Source organism: Fukomys damarensis, unplaced genomic scaffold, assembly GCF_012274545.1.
Source record: "Fukomys damarensis isolate Sample0158 unplaced genomic scaffold, DMR_v1.0_HiC HiC_scaffold_7, whole genome shotgun sequence".
NCBI lineage: Eukaryota > Metazoa > Chordata > Mammalia > Rodentia > Bathyergidae > Fukomys > Fukomys damarensis.
Window position 1 is genome coordinate 7,933,458 of NW_022900919.1, and position 27,896 is coordinate 7,961,353.

General features: G+C 48.2%; 1 protein-coding gene across 1 annotated transcript in view; it reads left to right on the plus strand.

The window, feature by feature from the left end:
* The window catches only part of Adamts17 (ADAM metallopeptidase with thrombospondin type 1 motif 17), a 281,117-nt gene that overhangs the window by 1,018 nt on the left and 252,203 nt on the right, over positions 1-27,896 (plus strand). The window contains exons 2-3 of the mRNA XM_010611091.3: positions 6-86; positions 6,645-6,810. Coding sequence (XP_010609393.1) covers positions 6-86; positions 6,645-6,810 — 247 coding nt within the window. The remainder of the gene's footprint in view (positions 1-5; positions 87-6,644; positions 6,811-27,896) is intronic.

The window sequence follows — 27,896 nt, forward strand, 5'->3', positions numbered from 1 at the left end:
CCGAGCTCTGCTTCTACTCGGGCCGCGTGCTGGGTCACCCCGGCTCTCTGGTCTCGCTCAGCGCCTGTGGAGCCGCCGGCGGCCTGGTACTGCGCGCGCCCCTCTGAGTCTCCTATATTTGCCCTCCAGTTGGTTGCGACGCCCGTAGTGGTCCCCGCGGAGGGATGGGGTGGGCGCCCGGGCTCGGGAAATCCAGCCTCCAGGGTCCTTTTCTTCCCCTCTCTCACCCCCTGTCTCCATTCCGACCTTCTTAAACTCCCCCAGCTAAGGGGGTGGGACGAGAGCCTCCCTGCAGGGGCCTGAGCTCTGGGGGCGCGGAGGCTGGGGGAAGCCGGGTTGCTCTGGAGCTAGAGCTGCAGCCTAGTCCCCGAAGCGCGCAGGAAGCTGTCAGGACCCCCGGCCGGGAGGCGCCTTTGCCCAGGTGTATGGGCACGCCTGTCACGGGCACCGTGTGCCCCGGGTACTCCGGGATTGAGGCGATTCACTTCCCTTCTGACTTTTTGAGTCTCGATACCTGGAAAAGCAACCTTGGCAGGGACCCCAGGCCCCTGGGTAACCCCACTGTAAAAGGAAAGGTAAGACTAGAAGGGGAAGGTTGTGGCATCCTTGTTTTGTTTCTTTTTGCTACGCCCCCCGCCCCACGGCTGGGTGCATCCCTTGGCCCTGCCCCTAGAGTTCCCCGTTCCCCTTACTTTACCCTGACCTTGACAAGTACTCTGAGTATATTTGTCCTGCCTGGGCTTACACTTGATCACTTGGCTGCCCTGGTGCCCAGCCAAACACTTCTTAGCTTGTGCATGGTGCCCCCAAGGAGCGCACATGGCTGGCAGATGGGCTGCCCCTGCAAAGCCTGGTGTCGACTGAGAGCATGAAATGCACGGGTTGTTTCCATGTCTTTTGTCACGATCAACTCTACGGAGACAGTGTTTGATATTATTTCGTGTCTGTCCTTCCCAGGCACAAGACATAGCTCCTCCCCCTCCTTTTATCTTGCACTACCTTCTAGAGTTTTCTGTCCCTACCCACAAGTTACTGGGAATTTCAGCAAAGACAGGAAGTCTGGGGTCCAGGTTTTTATGTGAGACTTCTGCTTTCTCCTCAGCACTATGGGGGTGAGGTGGAGGGGCCCTGGGTACAATTTCCTGGGATCAGCCTAATTCTCCTTTCAGGGCTTTTTAGAGTTCTGAATTTAGGGTGTGATCTGCTTTTGCTTGACTGGAGGAAATTGGCAGCTTTGGTGAAACAAGGAAAATGGTCGCCTGTGGGGGTGCATTAACATGGACGGGACAGAGAAGGGGTGTGGGCGGGGGTGCTTAAGTGGGGTGAGAAAGGCTCTGATCACTGTAGGGCTCAGGTCAAGCCTGTATCATGTTCTGGGAGGGGCTCAAAGGCCCACATCATTTTTCCTATTTTTGCCAAAGTGTTTCAAGTCTAGGTCACATCGCTGTACTGTACGTGGAAACATCTGAATCCCATTTGCTGCGGTTTAGTGAGTTTCTGTAGAGGTCAGAGTTTATACTTCTTGGTGTAAAGTTTCCAGCGAGGAGCTATCTGTGAAGGAGCTGAGGCTGGAAATCTGGATAGCATTGATTTAAAGTCCTTGCGGAGTGAGCGCTGAGTCTCCTCACAGATGGCATCTGAGCCAGCTTTTCAGGGAGGCCGTCCTTCCCTTTGGCACCATGTGGGGGCGCTGTGCTGTAGATAAAGGAACCCGGCCAAGAGGCTGACTTCACCGTGTTGCGGCGGCGGGCGTACCTCGAAGACTTAGCTTTTCGATTCCAGCTTGAGCAGACACTTCTGTTGTTTAGTCTGCCTTGTTCATCCCATTGCCGTGAGCTGGACATTGGACCCTTCTCCCCGAGTACACGTGGACAGAGAAAGGGCTGCGGGCAGGAGGGGAGGAATAGGGGGGTGATTTGGAGTGGCCGCTCGGTGGCAGCGAGACCCTGGCGAGCAAAGGAGAGCCAGCCTCGGGGCTTGGGCTGAGTGTGCTCTGCACTCCATGCCTGGCCTTGGTTCTGGTGCGGTGGGCGCTGACGTTGGGTGAGTCCCCCTGGACCGCAGCACCAGCCCGTGAAGTGGAGATACCGAGTGGGCTGCACAGGCTCCCTACAAGGCGTGGGGAGGGGGCTGTGAGGGGGGGTTTCAAAGCCTCTACGTAACGTGTCGTCTAGAGCAGGAGCTGGCAGGCTTTCTGAACAGGACCAGAGAGTAAATATTTTAGGTTTTGCAGGCCATGTAGTCCCTGTCACAACTGGTCAGCACTGCCCTTTCAGTGTAAAAGCAGCGACATAAAGAAACGGATGTGGCTGCGCTGGATGAAGCTGTGTCCCGGATGCTGAGTGTTGTTAATTGATGTTACGCTGGCCATACCTAATGTCTCCATGTGGCAGGTGTTGAGCCCAGGGCAAGGGAGAACACAGGTTCTGCTCCCCAATGCATGCAGTCTGTGCTCTTTGGGCCCAGAGATTTTGACCGTCTGTGGAATGGAAATGCACCATGAATGTAATCATTGCTTGTTTGTGGGACCTGGAGGATAAGTCACAGATGCTGGTTTATGCTCCTCCCTTGGAGGGCAGAGGGGCTGTGGCAACCCGCCTGCCCCCTGTCTTATCTTGAAGAACTGTGCCATCTGCACTTTTTGGACTTTAAAAGACCCTGGGCTCAAGGACTGTGTTCTGTTTATGTTTCTTTGTTGTATTTACATTTCAGGGAGTCTTTAGACATAGGGTGGATTTTGGAAGAGTTCCTATAACTGTGACCGTGCAATATCGAAGCAGTAAACTTGAGGCATGCGAGGAAGGTATCTGTGCTTCTAACGAATGTGTCTACATTTGGATCACCTGCCCCACTCCGATTGGCATGCAAGCATGGAAGGCCAGCAGAAACGCCAAGTTCAGCTGCACAGCTAGAGAGGGCAGTGGAGATGTGGCACTTCGAGGGGCAGCATGAGCACAGGCCCCTGAGAAGGCTCTGCCAGGCTTGTCTGAAAGGAGTGGATGGAGGACTTGCTTTGGGCGAAGGCTATGGCGGAGGTCCTGGTGTGGGATGTGGCCTGTGGCCTGCTGCACAGGGGCCATTGTTCCTTCTGTGGAAACTCTGGAGCTCTGCGAGTCCACCAGAGCCTGTCCATCCCTTCTTGGCCAGAAGCGTGAGTGACATCTTGGGACAGACAACACCAAAGCCACCCATGGAGGGTTGGGAGATGGGCAACCACGTGCTGCAAGGCTCTCTGTGTCTCTGGTCTAGACACCCTTGCTGACTGGAGAGCACAGGGCCATTTTTGTGGCACATTGGTGGTGCATCCGCGTTCTGCCCACTCTCCCAGTCCACTCAGGAACTTAGAGAACTCGTGCCTCTGCTTTACAGCAGAAGCAGTGTGTAGGGCTGGGGGAGTCAGGGATGCTGTCCTCAGGAGCCTGCAGTCACCTCCCCTGTGGTGAAGGGGCAGGGCTGGGACATTGCTGCCTCCCTTTTTAGAAAAGAGCCTGACTGTACTCTGGTTGTTTGGTCATAACATTGCCCAGCTTAGTAAGGCAGCATCACTCCGTGGAGTACAGCCGAGCAGGAGCTGATCTTGGTGAAAACGTGGTATGGAGACTGCTCAGAAGAGCAAATAGGCCAAACTGCATCTCGGTACAGCTCTGTCCCGTTACAGTCTCGGGGAGGCACCTTGTCCTGTGCCATGATTAATGCAGATGGCTCAAGGATGGATCATGTGCCACCTAAGTAGGTTTGGAAGACACCAAGCACATATTTAGGACTTTGCCGGAGGAGACAGCTGAGTGGATGGTAGCCTGTGCAGGCAGAGGATGGAAATGTTTCTCTCTTGCGTGATTCACATGTTGCCTAGGAAGAGTCAAGGAATGAGAATTTGAAGAGAAAACGTTAGGTGGCATTGTTACGGCATCCCCAACACGGCTCAGGGGCACGGAGGGTTAAGGGGCGTTGAGAGTGGAATGGAAGGAGAGGGGCAAATGAAGTTTGGGGCGTGGAAGAATTGCAGAGAACTCCAGTCAGAACGCTCCAGGGTCTCCGGTCTCTTCCTCTGGGAGGACATTCATGTGGCCTCAGCTGGCTTCTCTCCATCCTCTTGACCTTTATGCTGTTCTGCCCCTCCTGATGTCACTGCTGAGGGGCTTTATCTGCCTGTGGACCTGCGTCCCACTCTTAGGGCACCAGGCTTTGGCTCCTTTCTGCAGCACAGCCATGAACTTGGGCCAGGGCAATTAGATGGCCGCACTTTGATTTTTTAAATTAAAAATGTCGTTTCAGATTTTAAGGATTGAACGCAGGGCCTTTGCACTGAGCTACACCCCCGGTTCTTTTTTATTTTTAATTTTGACCCAGTCTTGCTAAATTGCCCAGATTAGGCCCAAGCTTGCTGACCTCCTGCCTCAGCGTTCCAGAACACTGGGATTCTAGACATGAACGTCTACTGAACTGGCATCATTTAAAATAAAAACAGAAAAAGATCAGGTGATGAGCTGAAGAAGTCATCTAGGTTGATTGCATTCACAAGGTGCATTTCCTAAAAGTCGGAATGCCAGAGCTGCCTGGCCCTGATCTGAGGGACAGAAGATACCTTTGCAGCTGGGTGTCTGAGGGAGCCAGCGGTCCCTGGTTAATCTTCCGTGCCCACACAGGCTTGCAGTCATGTTCTTCCGTAGGAAATGAAACTGCAGGGCCATGTAGGGCTGTGACCATGAGGGAGTCACTTAGCACTCTCGAACCTTCTACAGCCACAGGAGGGGTGAAAGCCATCTGCCCCAGGGCTGTTGACAGTAACAAAGTGTGTGGAGTCATTTAGGGAGGGCAGGGCACACTAAGGCATTGAAAACGGCTTTCTTCTCTTGCCCTACAGGACAGTCCCAGACGTTTCCAGTTATAAATCAACCAGTTGCTCAGGGCTGTGGAGGGTGAACAGATCCTTATCACGCACCTGCCTTGTGCAGACCTTGTGCTGGTCCCAGCCGGGCTCGGAGGAGCTCAGTGCAGGCCCTGTCTGGGAAGATGGGTGGAGGCGCAGGGAAGGAAGGTGCCTTGGAGCCTTTGGGGTGGTGCAGAAGAACCAGAGGCAGCTCTGGAGGAAGGCTGGATCCCTGGGTGCAGGGGGGGCAGAGCTTTGGGGAGCAGGAAGGTTGGAGCTCAGAGGGGTAGCCTGAGGTCCCACCAGGGAGCAGTGGCAGCTGTCTCGAGATAGGGGTGCATGAACCAGCTGTGGGGTGGTTTTTAGGAGCTGGTGGGAGAGGACTGGATGGACAGGTGTGCTGGGTAGATGGTGGGCTCGGAATTTATCTTGGAGCACAGGTCTCTGCCATGAGTGGAAATCCGGGTCACCTGCAGGGCGGGTGATAGATTGCTGGGCCCCGCCCTCAGACCGCTGCCCGTAGCATTGCTGACCGGCTCCCAGGGCATGCAGCTGCGGGCCTGGACCACACTCGGGACTGCTGAGAGGTGACAGATGGCATCGCTGTTCTCTTGCCGAATGGATGGAAACCTGTATGTGGGGCCAACCAGAAAAGCCATTCTAAAGAAAAATCTCCCCCGAGGAGCTTGGTTGTGCTTCCGTGTATGTATGTGTGGGATTTCTCGCCAAGCTGAACACTCCTTGTCTCAACAACTCACATACCATTAGCACTGACCGATTTTTGCACAGAGTCTTGTGAATGCAAAACCAGGCTGAATGGGTAACAGCCTTGGGAAGGGACTGGCTTTGTCCTCCCACAGTCAGGGCATTTCCAGAGGAGTCCAGTCCCTCCTTAGAGTCAAGTTTATCTTGCAGATTTCAGGGCCCCTTGCCAGGCTTCGTGCCATAACCTGCCCACCTTATTTGAACCGTGGAAGTTTCTGCTGATGGTTGTTGAATGTTTGGCACTTTGGTTTCTTTATACACAGCCGTGGTGATAGCTCTGCACCTCCACCCTTCTCTGCCTCCACCTCTGTAATCTCTCCAAAGTATCAGCGAATGAACTCAAGTTTTCACTTCAAAGGAGAGGGAAGGAAGCTGGACTCTCCTGCAGGTCGTGTAGTGCCACTCTGTATGGCGAGCCATTATGGTGAGCCTTGACACAGGCCTAGCCATGATTGAACTTTGAGTCACCTGGCTGGCATGGACGTGCTCTCGCCCATAGCCACGGGCGAGTTCAGCTGGTAGCAGATGTAACCCATAATGGTTGTTTCCCTCTGGAATGTGTGGGCGGTACCCTCGCTCCCTGGCTCCTGTGCAGCCCTCGCTCCCATGCAGCTGGAGAGTATAAAAGGAAGAGGTTCTGTAATAAAGCAAGCAAGGAACTTGAGAAGAAAGGTGCCTCCCGTCTCTCTGTCCTCATCCTTTCAGGTTTAGGACCTGCTGGCAGGATCCTGACGTCGCGGCTTGCGACAACTCTGAGACAGTTCTGTTTGGGCAGTGAAATCTGAGTTGTCCTTGGTGGGAGTTCTAGTGCCGCAGAAACCTTGCAGTCTGCTTGGGCACTAAAGTGTGGCCTCACCCTGTATCTTGGGGACTAGAGGTTGAGGGTGATCTTGGGAGGTGACCTGATTTGCCTGCAGGATGCTTGGTACCTGTGCAGCACTTGAAAAGGTAGAGGCGCCCTGTCTGATTTAGCTTACCGATGTCCCATTTGCCTCTCCCTTCTGGGCAGGTGGGCCTCATCCAGCTCGGGCAGGAGCAGGTGCAGATCCAGCCCCTCAATAACTCCGGAGGTCCGTTTAGTGGACGAGAGCATCTGATCAGGCGCAAATGGTCTCTGAAACCCAGCCAGTCTGCCGAGACCCAGGTCCCTGGGCAGCTCTGCGAGGTGCTGACAGGTGAGTCCGGGCCTCGGGGTGCTGGGTGGGGCACACGACGCACAGCTGGCGCCTTGGTGTGGCCCCAGGTGCACTGAAAGCGTATGCACAAGGATGCGCCTTCCCTGTACAGTCAGGTGTCGCTTTCTGCAAGGGAGAAAAGTTTCCTTGGGTGATTTTGTCCTTGTGTGAACATCGTGCAATACACTGTCCCTAGGTGACAGAGTGATACAGTCTGTAGAACCACTGTTGCATGTGCGGTCCATTGTGGGCTGAGATGTAGTTACTTGGATGTGGCTGTATTTTAAAGGTGATACACTGCTCCTTGTGCCACTTCCTTTTCTAAATGCACTTCATGCGAAGCGCCATTGACAAAGTTGTCATTTTATTTCTACAAGGGTCCCGGGATCTGGTTCACGCAGTGCTTCAGTTTCCTATTTCAGGAGCAAAGTGAGGCCTGAAAAATCTCAGCTGATTTGTTGCCAGGTCCCGGGCCTGGGTTGGTAGCAGAGCTGGAGTGAGGATTCCCTCCTGATACCTGGCCAGAGCTCACTGGCTCCTCTAGTACAGTGGTCCTCAGCCCTGGCTGCGTGAATCAGAGTTGCCTGGCGGACTGATGAAGCAGTGGGTCTCCAAGTGTGGCCCCTGGGAACGAGTGAGGAGGACATTTTCTCCCCTTGCCGGACACCTACAGCGTGCAGATTCTGATGCGTGTGATGGTGTGAGGGCCACTGCTTTAGAAAATGCCACTGGCTTGGCTGTCCCTGGTAAGCCTGAGGTCTGGGGTGTGACCCGGGTGTCAGGTGATTCTGATATGGAGCTTTGGGCGGGAACCTTGGGCTCTTAGATTTGCACCTGCATTGGGGCAGCCTGTGAGTTGTCTAAGAACATTTCATGGTGCGGTGTCAGCAGCAGTCTGCCTGCAGCTGTCCCCTTCAACTGATCATCTACAGTTTATGCCTGGAGATCAAGGGATGCCACAGCTGACCCTCGAAGTTAGGCTTTTGTAGTTGAGAGTTGTCTTTGTATGAAAATGCAGAGTCTTGGCTTAGTATTCATTGGCTTTGGAAATACATTGATAAGACTCCACTTCAGAAAAACTCTGAAATTGGTAAGCATGTCTTGTAGCCCACTCTGCCCTTCCTGATCTCCTGTGGCAGGGGGTATTGGGTGGTGATGAGTCAAAGCCACAGGGGAGCTTTGAGTTGTAAAAGGAGAATTCAAGCAGCCTTTACAGTTTTTCTCTGTTCCTTTGTGTATCCTTGCAAACAGAGTGGCTTAAAATTACCAGCGGTTAAAAACACAGCCTGTGGCATAAACTTGCTAGTAACTAAAAACTACTCTTTAGCAGGAAGCTGGAGTTGGGGCAAGTCTGAGGGTTTGTTATGAATGTTGGCTTGCTGTCAGTGTTATTTTAAACACTGGCCGTTCACCTTATCTAGGTCAGTCTGGGCATCATATTTTTTCAAAAATTTGTTTTACAACAAATGACTGCTAGCCACTTCTCTGTTTTCGGCAACCGACCTGACCACGTTGCTTGGGAGGTACCGAGATCCTGGGAAGGCAGTGGTTCTTAGGTCTGGGGATCCTTTAACAGCTCCTTGTGCCCAGGCCCCTCTCCCATGCACCGACCCCTTTTATGGGTCTGGGGCACAAACTGGCATCTGGTACCGTAGGTGTCTGGCTGGTTGTGTAGTTTGGCTGGCGTTGGAAACCTCTGTAGTTAGACATTGAACATGGGCAGCGGCACCTGTGGGCTGTGGGGCACAGTTTTCTCAGGTGAGAACCACAAACGGGGCCACGTGGCGGTGAGCCACGGGCTCGTGTGTTTTGTTCTCGCTCCTTTGTGAGCTGGCGCTCATCAGCTGCGGGTTGGCGACCAGAAACCATGCATGCTTGGGGATGATATCATGGAATCTTTGTATGCTGACCTGTTTCCATCCTGGTTGCGGGGGGACAGCAGGAATCGCTGACAAAATGAAATATGGCGCTTGTGTTTGCATTTGTGTGCCTTAGATTAGTTTTGAGGCACTTTTTTGATAGACTGCCTAGCCTTCAATGAGGGAACTAAAACAACATCAGGGTGGGATGAACGTGACAGAAACCAAGTTGAAAACAGGGCAGCCATGCAGGGCCATAGAGAAATCTCTCACGTTGCCTCAAAATTTCTCCTTTTCTGCCTCCAAAGCTCACATTGACTTGCTGTGAGGTGCTGGTGTGCTGTGTATAATTACAGGTGTACAAAGCTTAGCCTGCATACTGTGTAGGAACACAGTCACACAAGAGAGGTATATATTTTTCTTTTGGTCCTTTTTTGTTTTGCATGAAATATGCAGTAAACTCTGTAGCTCTGTTGAGAAAGATACTGGACCTTTTCCTGGGCTTATCTAAATAAACACCCAGGTCCTATCTAGTTTGGATTAGCTTTCAAATTTTATTAGTTCAGAAACCAGGGAAATTGAATTTCTGGGACACTAGCAACATTCATTCTTGATGTTTCCTAGAAAGCTTAATTGGAGTAGTCCAGTTTCCCATGGGAACATGATCTTGCTGGCTGTATGTTTCAGTGTGTCCGCTGTTGACCTTGTATTACCCTGACCGGGGACAGATAGCCTCAGAGTAGCCTCCCTGGCTCATGTAGCCAAGGAGGAATCTGACAACTCTTTCTGCTCCTCGCGTGCCTGGGCAGGGCTGGGAGGACTGATAGAGTGAAGGCCACCTGCAAGGAACTGCTTCTTTCCTTGGATACCACTGGCCTTGCATTTCTAGACGACTTTGGAAGGAAGACTTCTGGTAAGGGAACCGGCTAATATGATTTCCTTTTAGCTCCTTATTTTTAGGACCTTATAAACTGATTCATAAAACTCCAGGTTGGAATTTGTCATGAAAATATGTAAACTTTTTTTTTTGGTGGGGGGTGAGAACATGAGTTTTTGAAAGCTTTTTTTTTGGGGGGGGGGCTATTCTCAGTACTTTGGAATTGGTACTTTGGAAATGCTAAAATGTTCCTTGAGTTTTAAGTGGTTATTTTGACAGCAGAACTTTTTGTCTGTCTTCTATGCTTTTTTTTTTTTTTAATCTTCTTCATTTAGATTCAATTTAGAATGTTCTGCTACTGTTTTCGTGGCTTTGGGTACCAGTTTGAATGGCGGTCTCTTCTCCTGTGGTGATGTCCTGTGTGGCTAATGAGAATAGAGGGTGAAACAAGAGCAATTTGCCATAGGCATCTTCAAAATGGGAACCTAAGACATTTGGTGTGGCAGTGAGATCTGTGCAGCATAGATATGTTCAAAACAGTGGTGCCTGTGAAATATTGACGTCTACTTTATAGTTTAAGTTCTGTTGTGATAGGTTTTAAGAATTGTTGTTTTGTGGTATTGTGTGGTTCATTTGTAAGCATGATCAAGTTCATTTCAGCAAGTAATCGGAAGATACCATGATTCTTCAAAAACTGGGTATTGCTGATTTATGCCAGAATTTGTATGTGTAATCACGTATTCCTACTTGGAAATACATAATTGGTGAGGACTGGGCTTTATATCAGCTAAGATTCATCAGGTTGGAAATGACAAATCAAACTGGTGAAACATTAGGGATGTCATTGACATGGGAAGAAGAAAGTGTGATGTGGACTTCAGGAAAGGTTCTATCAAGCTCAGCTTCTCTTCCAATGCTTTCTCTGCATGCCAGCTGAGTCCTCTGCTCCTGCCTCTTGGGGTGCTAAACTCTTCAGTTCAGTGGGGATTTGGGGAGGGTTGGGTCAGATTGCAGCTCACTGCTTTCAGATGTCATGAGGCAAGATCCAGTCCCTGCCTTCTGAAGAGCACAGGTCCCAGTGCCCATGTGACTGGAAGGTCACTCTGCCTTTCATCCTCGTCCTGACGTCCTGCAGGTCGCCACACATTGGTGAGTCAGGTGGGACAGGCTTATGATATGTACACTCTAGGTCTAATGCATCCTGTAGCCCTCAACCATGAATGGGTGATTAGTTCCTCCTTTCATTTGTGCCCAGCGGTGAGCATGGATGCTGGTCTTGTACAGTTCTTGGTTCCTCTGTGAAATTTGGCTCCTCTAAACTTCTTTGAGACCTCAGCTGTCCAATAAGTGTAAAAGACAAGCTATACAGAGCCTGAGGTTAAGGTGTCGGCAGCATTGCTTCCTTTTGAGGTGGTGAGGGAGCATCTGTTCAGGGCCTTTCCTTGGTGTGTACATGGCGGTCTCCCCCGTGTGGCTTTCTGTGTCTGACTCCATGTCCACATCTCCACCTAGGGGGACACCAGTCACATTGGAGTAGAACCCGTCCTTGTGAGCTCATTTCAACTGAATTTCTTCTCAGAAAACTCTGCATTGCACTGATGGGTTTTAGGATTCGTGGATTTGGCGATGGGACACAACTAAGGCCATACCAACTTCTGATTTCTCATCTGTCATGCTGAGGAGGGGACACTCATCTTTGTGCTTCTCTGGACCACTATGAGGACTGTATGTGTGGGCTGTGGCACCACTTCTGGCCTCACTGGGGACCAATACTCAGGGAAGTCGTGCAAACGCCTAGAAGGTGAAAAGAAATTTGGAGGAAATTAGAAATGGGCCGTCTCTGAGGGTAGGCAGCATGGGTGGCTGGTCACATCTTCCCAGTTTTACTCTTGAGCATTGGAGGAGCTGGGTCCCCTCAGGCAAGTGAGAAAGGACCGAGCCTCTCTGTGCTTGTTGCCATGAACAGTGTCACCCACTGCATACAGTTTTGTATTAAGATCGTGTGTACTTCCTGTTTTGCAACTGATAAGTATTAGCTGTTGTTGCAGCTCTTATGGTTTTGTTTCTTGTATATCCATTCCGTATTACCAAAGGGACTACTTCATTGCCTTGTTCTAGATTAATTAGAAAGAGAGGGGCCCTTCTGAGCTCTGAGCAGGGGCCTGCAGGCTTTCATTATCATCCATGCTTCTGCCACTCTTGCCTCATGAGTAAACCCCCAGTGGTATAGAGGGACCTTGGCATGTGTGGACTGGAAGTTACCTGTACAGGTCAGATGCTTACATTTCCCCTTTCACCCTCTGGGTCCTGGGCACGCCGTACAGGTGCACATGGTACAGGGTGGTCCCTGTCTGCAGGGAATGTACAGTTTGGCCGGGGAGATAGACAGTAAGGAACTAAACAGATGTGCAGGTGTAAAGTTCCTATTAGCTATGCAATGTCAGGCCACAAAACGAAACACAGAAACCCACACAGCCTTCAATGAAGCCATAGCTGCTTCCAAATTTTTCTTCTTGTTTTAAGAGAGATTCACTTTTATGGCTGTGACTGTTCACCCCCACGTGTTATCATCCCAGAAGGAACACTGTAACGAAGCTGGTGTGAATCCTCCTATCTGTATTTTCATGCTCTTTACATACCGCTGTAGACCGTGTATTGTGTTTTTGTTTTTAAATTTACATAAATGGTTACATTCTATACTTATTACAAATAACACTGTTTTCCAGGTTTATCCATGTTAATAAACACCAATCTAATTCATTATTGTAGAGGTTTTGCCTATTCTATTTATTTTTTCAAGTAACTAGCTTTGGTTTATTTTTCTTCCCTACTGCTTTTTGTTTTCCATTTTGCTCTTTAATTCCCATTTGTTATTTTGTTTCTATTTGTATTATTTTCTATTTTTTGTTATTGTGATTATTATTTTTAGATTGAATCCCGCTGTGTTGCCTAGGCTGGTCTCCATACTTCGGACTTAAGCATCTTTCTGCCTCAGCCTCCCCAGTGGATGGGAGGGACTACAGTCCAGCATGTGCCATTGCATCTAGTCTAATTGTTTTGATTTAATCTTTATTATTATTTTTTAAACATTCTTCACATTTAGTCCTACTATTTTTTCCCCTAACTTCTTGGGTATCATACCTAGCTCACTAAAACTTATTCTTTCATTTTTAATTTATATATTGAAGGTTACACATTTCCTTATAAGCACATGTTTACCGTGTGTAAATGTTGACATTAATATTTCCAGTTCTCAGTGTTCTTCAGTTTTCATCATAGTTTTTTTTCCTAGAGAGGCAGTGCAGAGGACTGGTTAGAGTGTTAGAGCGTGTTACTGGATCTAAAATACTGCCTTCGAGCCAGGGATTTAGCACAGTGGTTTTGCCGCCTGCTTCCCAAGCACAAGGTCCTGAGTTCAATCCCCGCTACAAAAAACAAAGTGAATATAAAGTACTGCCTTCATCATCTGTCAATTTGAGTCGCTGTGTGTGATTTATTTAACCCTTTTAAAGTGCCTCAGTTTATTTACTTCGAGTGGTGTTAAGTGTGCACACTGTACGATTATTTGAATGATTAAATTTTACATATGTGAGCACAATAATGCAGGGCACAAAGTATTGTTACATTTTTTCATTGTGTTATATATTTGAATATAGTTTTTCAGCACATGGGTTATTTTGCCATTTTCAAAAATGATTTATAATTCTGTGTATGGTGATTGAAGGATGTGGCCCATGTGATATTTCCATTTGGTTCTTTTTTACATTCACTTATCTCTGCTGGGATTTCCTGTATTCCATCATGAGTGTGTTTTCCTTTAAGTCCTTGAGCATGGTGATTATAGTTGGTTTCATGGTCTTTCCAGGTGGCCTAACATCTGGGTCATTTTGGAGTTTGGCGTCCACTGACTGCCTTTTTCTTAAAAATGGTCACATCTTCCTAGTTCTTTTTCTGTCGAGCAATTCTGGGTTATATTCTGGGTATTGGGGTTGGTTTGTTTTGTTTTTTGTATCAGGGATCGAACTCAGGACCTTGAGCTTGCAAGGCAGGTGGTGGAACCCCGGCCTCTATATTCTGGGTATTGTAAATAACAAACTGTGGAGACTCTGGATTCTTTCCCTCTGAAAAGTGCTGAGCTAGATATCAATTGTGTTGAACTCAAATTGGCTACAAAATTAGTATGTGAAGTGATCACTCAGGTCTGCATTCAGTTATTTGATCATTGGCTACAGCCTGTTCCATATAGGGATCATCCAATGATACAATAGAATTCTATTTTTTTCTAGTTCTGTCTTTTATGTTCATGCTGTCCTTTTCATTCACTGTCATTTTTCCTGTCCTTGATCAATGTATTTTTAGCACAGTTATTTGAAGTCTTTTTCAAATGATTTCCCCTTCGGAGTTTCTTGAGGTTGCTGACCCTTCTCTCTGGTGTTTTCTCGCTGATCATCTGCATGCGGCTGATGGTGGCCCCTCACCTCCTTGGCCAGTATTTGTGTCTCTTAGCTGCTAGATCGTTGATGCTGCAGATCCTCACGCACTGTCTGAGGTATGAAATTTCTCTGTATTTCCAGTCCGTGGAGATTTCCCTCTCTTTACTTCGCGGTGCCTGGTGAAGGTATTGCCTTAGCCCATTTGGGTTGCGGAACAAAATGCTGTAAAGCTTCGGCTTATAAAAGACAGAAATTCCTCACGGCCCTGAAGGCTGGGCCACACAAGATCAAGCTGCAAGCAGATGTGGTGTCTGGTGAAGGCCTGTTCCTCATCATTAGCCCTTCCTGCTGTGTCTTCACATGGTGCGAGGGCCAAGGGAGCGCACTGGGGCCCCCTTTGTAAGGATACCCCACTCACACAGAACCCACCCTCATGACGCAATCACCTCTCAAAGCCTGCCTCCTAACACCATCCCACTGGGGGTAAAGTTTCAGCGGGTGAATTTGGTTGGCGGGGGGGGGGATGACACAAATATTTAGACCTTAGTGGGTATTAGAACACTTTGAGGATGGGGGTGTGTGTGTTACATTTTGCATTTGAGTCTTTGTAGTTATCTGACTATATCCATGAATCATTCACGAAGAGTCTACTCACTGTAACTGTGAAAACCCCTAGACTCAAGTAGAGAGGCAATGTCATCTAACCCCATCCCCTAAAAGTCAGATTTACCTGCACTGTGACTTCTCACCTCAGTCGGTAAGGAAGTTGCTTCTCTTGAGTGTGGTGCCGATGACCCTGGGCCTCGTAAGTGCAGAGCTCTCAGAACAGCTCCTCGGTCCACCTAACTTTCTGCTCACTGCTGAAGAGCACATTGTCCAAGCCCTTAGGATGCCGTTAAGGGGCTCCAGCATGCCTGTGTCATCTGTGATGGCGGGGCTCCTGGGAGAGCTGTGATGCTTGGGGCCCTGCTTCAAGGCCCTGCCCTTCTATGGGGTGTCCTCCAGCTTCTCAGAACTCCAACTCGGCCCACCTAGGTGGGCAAGGCTCCCCTGACCTCCTCTGCCCTCGGCTTTAGCTCTGGCCCCTGATCTCAAGGGCATGCCCTGGCCCAATGCGATTCTTCTGAAAGCTCAGGTCTAAGACACAAGTTCAGGGACTTGTAGTCACTGTTCGGATGGGCCTGGGAGAGCACCCATGGCAGAAGGATAACAAAGACAGCCTCGTCACAGTATCACAGAAGGAAAACCGCACCTACACCTCAGCCACCAAAGTCACTCATTGTTTCTTTTGTTGACCTGAGGCAAAAATGCTGTATCCTGTCTCAGTATGGGTTATGGGAAATACTCGATGTCGTGGGAACTTGAATTTGTTCCCTTGCGTGTGGGGGTGGCCCTCAGGCACGGGGGCGGTGTTTCTCGGGGTCCTAGTGTGGCCCGGCAGCGATTCTGATGTGTGTCTGCAGCCTGCCCGGAGGGAGCAGGAGCTCCTGGGAATAGAGATCTCAGTGAGGATCTTCCCTAGGTGACCAGTAGGGTCCTGCAGACCTCCCACCTCTTGAAGCTGGAATATTTTGGAAGTCCCCAGGTGGACGTTGCTTGGACTTCAACACCTTCTTAGAAAAGCTCCTGGGTAGCTTTGGCGTGGCAAGTGCTCATTCTTGCATGCTCAAGTGATCATTTCTGCATTTGCTGTTGCCTTCTAAATTTAATTTTCACAAGCTTTGAGGAGACTCTCCAGTCCTCCTGTTTTGTCATATGAGCCACGTGTTCACCCAAGTCCTTTGATCTCACTTTTGTTTCTTTTTCAGACAAATGACTGAGGAAATCCTTTGGATTTTCTTCAGAGGTATCTGGGCAGGTGGAAGATGCTTGTTAATAACCTCCTGGGAAGAATAAAATGAAAACTGAATTATATCACTGTGTAAAATCGTTATTCTTGCTATTATTGTTGCCTGAGGCTTTATGACTGTGTGGAACTGGATCTCATTGGATACCGTGAAGTGGACACTGCCCACTGCCATCTGTGCAGCTGGCTGAAGACACAGTGGTGGATGGGCCTAGGCTGCCTTGGGAGCTCTGACTGCTTCGAGTACACAGAGTTGCTGTCGCCAAGTCAGCTAGTTTCTCTTATTCCTGTGTTTCCCCATTGATAGAAGAGAGAAGATACTTTTCTTAGTACTTTTACTTCACCAGCTTTCTGGGAGTTACAAGAGCTAATGCCAGTATGCTTATATCAAGCATTAGTATCTTTGAAATCCACAAGAGATAGTAGTATTAAAATATAAAGTTACCTATTCTAGATAATAGTGTTTTGTCTGAGGAGCAGCTGGTAAAATTTTTTTTCCCACATTGTAGGTTGTTTCTTAGTTCTGTTGATGGTTTCTTTTGCAGTGCAGAAGCTTTTTAATAAGATGAGATCCCAGTTGTTGATTCTTTCTGCTAGTTCCCATGCTACTGAGGATTTGTTCATAAAATCTTTTCCTGTGCCAATGTCTTCAAGAGTTCTGCCTAACTTATCTTCCAGCAAGGTTAGTGTTTCTGTTTTAATATTTAGATCTTTAATCCACTTGGATTTTAATTTAGTGCATGTTGAAAGATAATGGTCCAGTTTTAGTCTTTGGCAGGCTGAGATCCAGTTTTTCCAATACCATTTATTAAAGAAGCTATCCTCCACTAAGGATGGTTGGCTCCTTTGTCAAAGATGAAGTAGCTGAGTACATGTGGAGTTGTTTCTGTGTCTTCCAATCTGTTGCACTGATCCTCAGGTCTGTTTTTTTTCCAGTACCATGCTGTTTTTATCACAGTGGCTTTGTAGTATAGTTTCAAATTGGGAATTGTTATACTCGCTGCCATGTCTCTGTTGCCTAGGATGGCTTTTGCTATTCTAGGTCTCTTCTGGTTCCAAATGAATTTTTGGATTCTTTTTTCTAGTTCTGTGAAATATAGTGTTGGAATTTCAGTTGGCATTGCATTGAATCTGTATAGCAGTATTGGTAGTAGGGCCATTTTCACTATGTTGATTCTTCCTACCCAGGAGCAGGGGATATCTTTCCATCTTCTTATATCCTCTTCGATCTCTTTTTTTTTTTTCAGAGTGCTATAGTTTTCAGTATAGAGGTCTTTTGCTTCTTTTGTTAGATTGATTCCTAGATACTTCATTTTTTTGGATGCTATTGTGAAAGGAATTGTTTCCCTAATTTCTTTTTCAGTGAGTCTGTTATTTGTGTACAAGAAGGCTGTTGACTTTATCTAGAATATATAAAGAACTCAAAACAATCAACTCCCCCTCAAATATAAAGACCCGATTCAAAAATGGGCATCCGAAATGAACAGACATTTCTCAGACAAAGAATTAAAAACAGCAAGTAAATATATGAAAAAATGTTCCACATCACTTGTCATTTGAGAGATGCAGATGAAAACAACACTGAGATTCCACCTCACCCCACAAAGAATGGCTGCTATCAAGAAATCAAACAATAACAAATGTTGGTGGGGCTGTGGGAAGAAAGGAACCCTTTTCCATTGTTGGTGGGAGTGCAGACTGGTGCAACCACTGTGGAAATCAATATGGAGATACCTCAAAGAGCTGGGACTGGAGGTTCCATTTGACCCAGCCATCCCTCTGCTGGATATCTTTCCAAAAGAATTAAAAGAATCATATCACAGAGATATATGCACACCTATGTTTATAGCGGCACAGTTTGTAATAGCTAAAACTTGGAAACAGCCCATTTGCCCATCAACTGGAAACTGAATAAAGAAGATGTAGTTTTTCTATAAAATAGAATATTATATAACCATAAAGAATGAGAAATTAGATTCATTCATAGGAAATGGATACATATTGAGGATATACTCCTAAGTGAAATAAGTAAGTCACGCGTGTAAATACCGAATAATTTCTCTGGTGTAAAAAACTATAATAGTACATAAGATCCTAATGATATAATAGACAATGTGAAATAGGAAGAAAGGGGCTAAAGGTATAGGGAAAGTGGGAAGGGAAAGGGAAAGCTAATAAGGGAAAAGAAAAAAATATGAAAAAATGAAAAAATGGAAATGAAGTGTTTGTAAAGGGGGAGCGGAGGAGGGGGTGAAGGGAGGGCAGGGACAAGGGGAAAAAATGAGAACCAAGACCTGTCATGGTACAAGATCCCAATGATGAATGTAACTACTATATACCTAAAATGTACCAATAAACTCAATGAGGAAAAATAAATAAATAAAGTTACCATCTCCCTATGAAAAAGTTCCATAGTGTGGACTCACTAAAGTCCAAGCCTGAAATGTAGACTTGGGTGCAGATGATTAGTGTGGGGTTGAGAGAGGTCACAGGAAGCAGGAGAGAGACTAGGAAGAAGAAAATCCATAGGAAAATCCAGTGGAAGCTGTGTGTGTGTGTATGTGTGTGTGCATGTGTGCCCATGCATGTGCACACGCATATGCTGTTGCTACTGATAATAGGCTTGGATCAGATAAAATGGGCACAGAAGCCTTCCTAGAGCTCTGCCTCTGTGGTAGCTGCTTGCATTATGGTAACAAATACTTGAGATAACCAATTTAGTATAGGTTTATTTTGGCTCACGGTTTTAGATGTTTTAGTCTCTGATGGATTGGCCCCATTACCTTTGAGCCTGTGGCAAGGCTACTTATCGTGAAGGGACCTTGTGGCAGAGCAAAACCACTGTCGTGATGGGACAATGGCTGTGGTGTGGGTTGGCCTCCCACAGTCCCTTTCAAGGCTGCACTCACAGTGGTTCTACCACCTTCCCTCAGCACCACCCTGGGGATCTGGCCTTTAGTGCAGGAGTCCTTTGGGGCACGTTCCAGGTGCAAAGTGAGGGTGAGTCTCTGGAATCTTGTCCAGTGGCTCTCGGCTTCCAGATACGTGGGCCGCTGCTGTGCAGACAGGTGTGAGAGCTGGCCAAGGGGAAAGGCCAGAGTCGGGGGCTGGAGGAGGCCCGTCGCTGGCGTGAGCTGCAGCCACAGCAGCCGTGCAGGCTGGGTAATGACAGGATGACAGGGAGGGCATTCTGGGGAGGAGCTCCCTCTGTCCTGCGGGCCCCACCTGTACGCCTGGTGCTCCCTCTTGGAGACCCTGCTTTCTGGACAGATCCCTAGGCAATAAGCAAGGCCATGAGCTGGGGCTGGGGCAGCATCTGCCTGAACCTTTCTGCAAATATGAATTATATCCTATATGTGCTTTCGGTGATTGGATGTGTGTGGAGTGAGTTTTCTCAAAACTACCTGCATGTGCTTTATTTTTAGACCTTATACTTAAACTTGAAACATCCCTTCTCATCGAGGACAGTAGTTCACCCACTTGCCCGGTGTTTATCCGGTGCTCACTGTGCGTAGAGCTTTGTCGTAAGCACTAAGGATCCAACAAGAGACAAATGTCCCTGTCCCCCCGAGACGATATGCTAGTGGTGATCACGAAGATCCAAGGCTGATCGGGAGTGACATTCTGGGTGTGTCCTAGGGAGAGGGGTCTGCAGTCCCCATTGCTCTCCCTTCCCACTGCCAGCCTAGGATGTGACGATCACAGAAGGACTTCGATTCCCCCAGTGTTTGCTGGTGGAGGGAGAGAGGAGATGAGGTGAGAACCTGGCCCCCAGGTTGATGGCTGAGACTGTGACAGGAAGCGGTGGTGTACTGTGCGGGGAGGCATTCTGTCTGCCCAGTACTTTTCTGTACCTGAGGTCCACACCTGGTGCTAGACAGAAGTCTTGCTTTATACCCAGCCTGGCCAGCTTCTGGCTGCAGCCACGCACCTTCTAGATCCTTTCACAGTAGGACTAAGCATTCCACCCGAGGCTGCCTGGTCACCCTTGCGTCAGCCTGCAGTTCGTTCTCTCATTCTCCCAGCGCTCAGCGATGTTTGGCATCAGGGCTCCCTGCTCCTTGTCCCTCTCAGTCCGTGGTACATGAGATGCTCTGTCCTGGGGTGTTGCCAGCGGTTTCCAGTTTCACTAAGCTGCAGTCTGTCTCTGCTGCACTTTTTCTGACTCTCTCGGGAGCCCCACATCCTCCCAGCATCTCCCTCATGGGTCCCTGGCCTCTGTCTTGAGCCTGCATTGTCTGCAGGCCCCAGCAGGGCATCGGCGGTCGGCTGCAGGCCCGCCACCTCTCCAGAACTACACATTTTGGAACCAAATCCTTGTCCTGTCCCTTGCCAGCCTCATACCCAATTTTTCCAGTCACCTGGACTCAAAAATAATTATGCTCTTGTTGTTTTGTCCCTCTTGTCCCCTTTACTTGTATTCCCCCATGCTCTGCTGCTCCTTTGAGAGAGTTGCAAAGGGCGTTGATGTGCCTGTTACCCACATCGACTTATCCCCTGATTTGCTTTGTAGTGTTTTTTGATCCCCTCTTTCCCTTCTAGCCTCTCTACGCTGCTCTCCTTCCACACACATTTTTTTCTGAACCTCCTAGGAAGTAATTTGCAGACCTTGTGGCCCTTTATCCATGTATACTTTATATTTTCTAGGAATTCTTACTAACCATGGGGATAAACTTAGGATATATAACATTGTTATAACATTTGTATTTAAATTTTTCTACTAGTCCCAGCAACGCCTTTTATAGTTTTCTTGGTACAGAATTTGATGTTGCCTTCAGTTTTCACTTTGCCTTAGTTTTGTGAAATCTAGGTCTATTCCATATTTGTATTTTCTGATCCCTATCTGCCTCCATTAAAAAAAAAAATCTACTGATACTGCAGACTGGGTATCTCATAGGATGTGTCCCTGTTTTTTTCTGTTACTTCTCTCTTTTTTTTTTGGCACTGGGGATCGAACTCAGGTCCTTGCGCTTGTGAGGCAGGCAGTGGCACCACTGAGCTAAGTCCCTGGGCCTTCTTCTGATACTTCTTCATGATTTGATTTAGGTTATGCATTTCCAGAAGGAAAAACACAGAAATGATCTTATGGTCCTCTGAGTGCATCTTTAAAGAAAATTTTTATTAATACATATTATGTTTGCTAGACATAATAATTACATTTATGTTGGAAAACTGGTATGTATACACATTGCTTCTTAATCATTTTTCTTCCCTTTCCTCTCCCTAGCCTCTCGTCTTCCCCATCCCCAGACCTTCCCACCTCCAGCAAAGCTGCTTCTCTCCCTAGTTCCCGTCGCCCGTGGGAGGCCCACATGGTGTATTTGTCCTGATATTGGGGATGTCAACACTCATTACTTGGTTCAGGTTGTGTTTCTAGGTTAATCCACTGTAACGTTATTATCTTTCCATATATAATTAGCGAGTAATTTGTGGGGATACTTTGAGACTATGTAAATATCTTGTTCTTCATCAAACACTCACTGTTTTTGGCATCTCCTGATTCTCTTGGCAGACTCGCATATTACTATGATGGCTTAGAAATGCTGGTTTTGTAATTCCCATTATTTTCCCATATTTTTAGTAGTTGATCTCCTACGGGGGCTGCTTACCCTTCTCTCGCATTTATTTATTTTTCATCTGTGGGAATTTGTTGATTCTTATTAGATTCCTTGAGTATCAGGTATTTATTATGATGCTCAAACTGTCCTAGACTTGGCTAGTGTGAGTATAATTTTAAAAATCAGGCGTGGGGCCGGGGATTTAGCTCAGCGGTTCGGCATGGATATTGTGTTTTTCAAAGGCCTTTGCAGCATTGTGGAGAAAAGCATTACAGCATTGTGGAGAAGCATGTGATTTTCCCCCTTAGATATATTAATGCAGTATACTTTAATAGTTTGACATTGTACTAACCTACATTCCTGGGATAAATCCCAGTTGATTCTGAAGTATTATTTCCTTAAAATTATATTGCATTTTTCTAATTTTTTTCAGGTATTTTTGTGTCCACATTAATATGTGGTATTTGTGTGTGTGTGTGTGTGTGTGTGTGTGTGTGAACACACTATTCTGAGTATAGCATTAGTGTTACACTAGCTTTGTGGAATCTTTCCTTTGTTTTCAGTGCTCTGGAACAATTTACAAATCATGCCGGCTGTCTGGTCTATGAAGGTTTGGTACAGTCCCCAGTGGAACTGTCTCGGCTTAGTGCTTTATTGTGACTGTACTTTGTAACATTCTCTGTTTCTTCTATAAAAATTGGCCTGTTTAAGCTTTGTATTGCTATTGGGATCAATTTTGGTTAATTGTATTTTCCTAGCAACTTTCCAATGAAAGTATGTAAAGGTACCTTTTACTTGATATATTCAGTACTGTAATTATTACTTAATGTGGTTCAAACCAGATACAAATTCCTAGGTCATGGTGCTTTTGGGATAGGAGAGGTATATTTTGGCTTAGGGAATGCTCTTTTGGTCCATCTTTTCACTGCGCTTGGAAATCCATCTTGTTTTTCAGAAGCCCTATTCAGACATCACCTCTCCAACAAGTTCTGCCTACTTCCCTTGCTTTTGTGTTCTGGAATCCCAGAGTGCTATGTCTACATCCTGAGTATCACACTTACCTTCTGCTCTCTGCTGTCTGCTGTACAGCTGAGTCCAAAGCACTTGCGGCTATAAAAAATTACCACACACTTAGTGACCTAAAACAACACAAACGTATTGCCGTACAGTTCTGGAGGTCAGAAGTCTGAAATCCACTTCATCAGGCCAAATTCAAAGTGTTAGCAGCCCTTCATTCCCTTTGGAGGTTCTGGGGGAGAATTCATTTCCATGCCTTCTTCAGCTTCTAGAGGCCATCTGCATTCCCCTGTGTTCCTTGGCTCATGGCCCCATCTGTCGTCAAAGCCAGCAGAGAGTCTCACGACGCACGACTCAGGCAGTTCTGTAATCACATTTCCTGTGCCTCTCTTTTAAGAGGACACGAGGTCCAACAAAGTACTCATGGGTGACATTTGCATCTCGGAGTTTCGAATCACAGCTAGAGCCTCTTTCCCTATGTCAGTTAACATTTCCATAGGTTCTGGAGATTAGGATGTGAACACTTTGGGGGTGCCTACTGCAACCCATACAGGCATTTCCTTGTTTCTGCTAGTCTAAGCATTGCAATTGCAATGGTCAATGTTTTTTCCTTTTGCACTTAGCTATTGGATGTGTTGTGTGACCACAAAAGTAGCACTGTAGGACAAGCACATTAGGTCTCTTTAAATATTCTCATTAAATGATTGAGAAATAAATGCTAAATCTCCCAGCATTGAAACAAGAAAGAAAAGGATACCATGCCATTCTTTTACATGTGTGTCTGAGCCCTTTTTTCCCACATGCAGTTCCTTCAGAGGACTTGGACGAGGCGCAGTGCTGTCTCTCCCCAGTTTTCCGCTGGACTCTTATGCAACACACACCCGCCCAACTTCAGTAACTCAAAGCAGAGGAGCTTCCAGCTTAAATAGGAAAATCTGCCTTGAGCTGCAGATGGAGCAAGAATGCATAGTTTATTATTTAAAGTGCATGCTGGCTGGGGCTGTCCAGGTGGCTCAGGGAAGCTCCTGGCAGCCATAAGGCTCTAAGGCTGAAGGAGGGGTTGTGGCCCCCCAGACGGCCCTGACCAGGCGGTGGAGGGAGCACACGGCTGGGGTGCCGGCTTGGTGTTCCAGGAGGCCACGGAGCTGGAAAGCGAGGCCCCTGCCAGCTCCCGCAGAAGTGTCTGATTTTTGAATCAGCAGCCCTCGCACTCCCCCCAAGGGCAAGAGTAGGGAGAATGTGTGACCAAGCAGAGGAGTGTACGCCTGCTTCCCTCCCAGCAGGAGGCCCGAGGCCAGCAAGTCCACCAGAGGCAAGGGGAAGGAGAACAGACGCTCTGGTCTTTTTACGAAACGGCTTGGGTTGTGTTCTTTTCCACCTCTGCTTTTTCAGTACACGAACTGCTCGTGGAGAAGCCCAGCAGAAAGTCTCCCTGGGACAGCTGCTGCCCAGTTTGCTTGGGCGATTTCCATCTGCAAATGCAGTGGGTTCATTTTGCCCCGCTCTCTTTCCGGGCAATGGGCAATTTCTCGTGCACGACCAGACAATCCACTTGCTGGAACTGGTATGGGGTTGCACAAACCGCCTCCGGGCTGAGGGAGCCTGTGCCTTTCTCACTCCATTAGCGAGTCATAGATCAAACTCCCCGTCCCTGGCTTAGGACAGAGCTGGACAACGAAGCATACCGGAAAGGCTCCATAAAGCTGGAAGTGTTCCCGCCCCGTGGGGCAGAGAGCGTCAGGTGTCATTGGTGGTCGGCTTCAGTGGTGGCATGGCTGAAACCTGGGACCAGCTGTGAAGGGACACAGGTCTGGTCCCTGTCTGAGCAGGAGAGATTTGAGCGGGCACCGCCTGCTTTGGCTGTGCTCAGGGATGCTCAGGGATTGGGTTTTTCTCCTCTCCAAGGAAATAGCCTTCCTGCAGAGATAGAACGTATAAGCTGGGGTCCCATGGGTCTCTGAGGGTGTGCCTGCTCAGCCTTTAGGGGCCCTGCGCAGAGAATGAGCCATTCTTTATGTCAATATTTACAGAAATACAGCTACTCTCAGAAAATAAACTGTTACCCACCACTGCCAAGGCCGGCTGTTGCTTTTCCAACTCTGCTTTTGAGGGAGAAGTAATTCCCTTCCACCTCTCTCCCTGTGTGGGGCTGACAGTCAGCAGTGGGAGAGCTCGGAACTCAGGCTTGCTGCCTGCTCTGTCCCCGAGGGTGTCATCAGAGTCACGTTGGGCCTATTGGCTTCCTTTCTGGGAGGCAGTTAATCATCCTGCTAGTGTTGAGTCCTCAGAGGTTCGCCAGAGCTGAGGCCTCAATCAGTTTCTGTCAGAGGCCTGGTGGGTTTGCCTCTGAGTTTGTAAAATTCCTTCCTCAGTATAAATGTGCATTTTCCAGCACAAAGGGCCAGAGTGACTATTGCAGCGATGTGTGCACTTGCATCTTGAGGGACAAGATTGTCCCTTGCTGGCAAGTTGTCTGCCCCAAATCTTTGTTTTCCTCTTCCTGACACCTGCCAGGAAGCTGCCTCTGAGAAGGTCTTCGGGTCCCTGCTGTGGTCTTCATCCCATCCTTGGGTACTGGCCTTCCTAGGGCCCTGGTGGGTGGCAGGAGGGGCGGCTGGGGGAGGGAACCTCCAGAAACTGGCCGAGCCACACAGGGCCCTGCAACCTGGGCTGGTGCTCCTCAGGAAAGCAGGGAAAGGGGAGAGGTCAGATGTTCCTTGGAGCTGAGCGATCTGAGCTGGCTGAGCTGGCTGGGCAGTGAGCTCTGCTAGGATTCACAGGGATTTGCACTCAGGATCATCTCAGAGAAGGGTGGCCTGTGTCATGCTTACCTTTGTCCACATACCTGACTTCCTTGCAGGCCTCCCACAAAGCCAGTGGGAATGGGCTTGGGAGGCGGAGAGGACTCCATAGCAGCCAGGGTAGTGTGACAGACCCCAAGAGTCAGGCAGGTCTGAATCCTGGCTCTCCAGGTATGCTCACAGGCAGCTGTGGGCAGTTGTGTCTCCTCCAAGCCTCCTATGAGGTCATTGTCGAGGACCCTACATGGGACTCCCCACTGGCACAGTCAGAAAACAAGCTGTCCTTGAGACTTCAGTGTTTGAAAATCAGCACCCTACCCCGCCGGCATATTACCTTGCTTGCGTAGAGGCCAGTTAATGGGTGGCTTTGGGGACACAGTGACTTAGGAGAAACAGGAACAGGGACTGTTGGCTGTGATCCAGTGCAGAGTGTCATGTGCCCATGACGTGCCCAGGTCAAGGAGATGTGTCCCCCTGTCCCCAGAGTTGGCTCCTCCTGCTGCTGGGTCAGACTCCCCTGGTAGCTCCATGCTGGATTGTCTGGTGGAGAAAGTAGCTGGGAAAGGAAGCCAGAGCAGAGCTGGATGGCGGAGCCCCGGATTCTGTTTTCCTTTCCCATGACTTTTCCTGATTCCAGCGCTGACGGTACAGACTTCTTGAAGGCGTTCCAGTTTCAACCGTATTAAAGAGTAGTTACTTGGATTTCGAACACGCCACTAACTACCTAAAAAGGGAACGCAGTTAGCAATGGCACAAAAAGGCAGAAACCATTCGAGGGAGAATACAACTCATTTAGTTATGGCCAGCATGAGTGACTTGGGCATTTTCTTCTGAAGATCTGAGGATTCCACCAGCATGCAACCGTGGCATTGGGCCACTTGCTTCATATTTTGGGCTTCTGAGATTTACAGCTGTCCCCTTCTGCTTTTTCCTCTCAGTTGTCTGTGTCAGGCAACTTCTAGCAGCCTGTTCCAGGCAACTGCACATCATTTCTGGCTGCCAGATAAAATAAAATGTTTTATAATAACTTTTTGACAAGGCTGTGCTCCGAGACCTTTTGTGGAGTACATGTAAGTTGCCTGTGTATGTGGAGGGGGGGAAGGCAGAGATTGTTGTGTTACAGTGTTATGATGTTTTTGGTAATAGATGTCACTGAAGAGTTGTTTATAAAGTGAGATTTTTATAAAGTGAATTAAATTTTAAATTAAGAAGATGAGCTTACCATTGTAAAGGATCTGGAGTGAATCCTCCCTCCTGGGGGATTCAGCAGGATATGTACCAGCTGCACAGCATAATGTGCTTGTTGGTCGGGTTTGTTAATAAAATATAAAAGTATAATTTGTCTAAATTGGAATTTTGATGATGTCATCTTTCCCAGGTATGGCTGTGGTGGGTGTGCAGGGCGACAGGTTCCAGCTGGACCTGGGAAGTGGCCTCGTGTGCAGAGGGTCCATGGGAACTGTTCCAGAAGTACATGGGGACGTTGGCCACACACCTGGCACCGTGCCCAGCATATGACACCCATTATCACGTTTTCCCCTCCTTACATGCTCAGCTGTTTCCATCCCTGTAAAGCTGCCTGGTTCCCACTCCAGCTGGATAAACATGAAGGCGTATTTGGGGACAAGAGGCAGGAGGGGGCCCTGTGTTGGTCAAGGTTTTGTCTTATCTCAGGCTAAGCGCAGATGAAAAGGGAGGCACTTGTGAAAAAGGTCCAGCAGATGAGCGTGTCAGGGCTGGACCCAGGATCTGCAGCAGTGTGGCTGGGACTTCCTTCCTCCAGTCAGCTCTCGCCCTGGTTTCCCTCTGTGTTGGCTTAAGTTTCAGGCAGGTCTTTCCTGATGGCCACAAAGGTAGCCTGCTATGGTGTGGATGTGCCTGTCCCCCAAGGATTCCTTCCCTCACAAGTCAGCAGTGTGGGAACTACTGAGAGGTCCTTAGGTTACTGAATGCCCTCAGAAGGGACTGACGGACACCTCATCAGACCCCAGCCCCACTCTGGCTTGTGATCTCTTTGTTCCACGTGTGCTTCTGCCATGAGGTCTTCACAGTGCGGGGCCAGTGTTGGTGCCAGGCCCTTAACCCTTTGCAAGGGTGAGGTAAAGGAACCTCTTTGCTTTAGAAAGCTCTCTACCTTGGGGATTTCATTATAGTAGCAGAGAATGGACCCTAGCATGGCTTCTGGCTCTCACAACCGTAACTACTGTGGTCCTTCTTGCCCCAGCTCAAGCACATCAGACTTCTAGACTAGGGCTGGCAATACTCCATAGGTGTTGTGCGGTCCCCAAAGGCAAAGAGACATCATATTGTCAGGATGGGGCAGTACTGCCCAGACCCTGTCCATCTCTGCCATTTCCCCTGGGCCAGACTCCTGGAGGGGCCTTTGTCCATAGGTGGTTATACAGTGCTGACCTGTCCTCTCCTAGCTGCTTCCTCCCATTCTCGTACGGGCATTGGAGAATCTTGTGCAAGCTGGGGCCATGCTTAAGTGAGCAGTTCTTATATTCTCCTATGATGCTCAACTACAAGTTCAGGTTGGCCCGGGTCACACAGAAGGGTGCTCTGTGCTGCTTTGCGGCTTTGGAAATAAGGCAAGGCATAAAACTTTCTACCTAGCTCAAGCATGGGAGAAACCAAAAAATTACTGCATTAACTGCTACATCTGTTACAAGAGCTACATAACAAATTGCCCCAA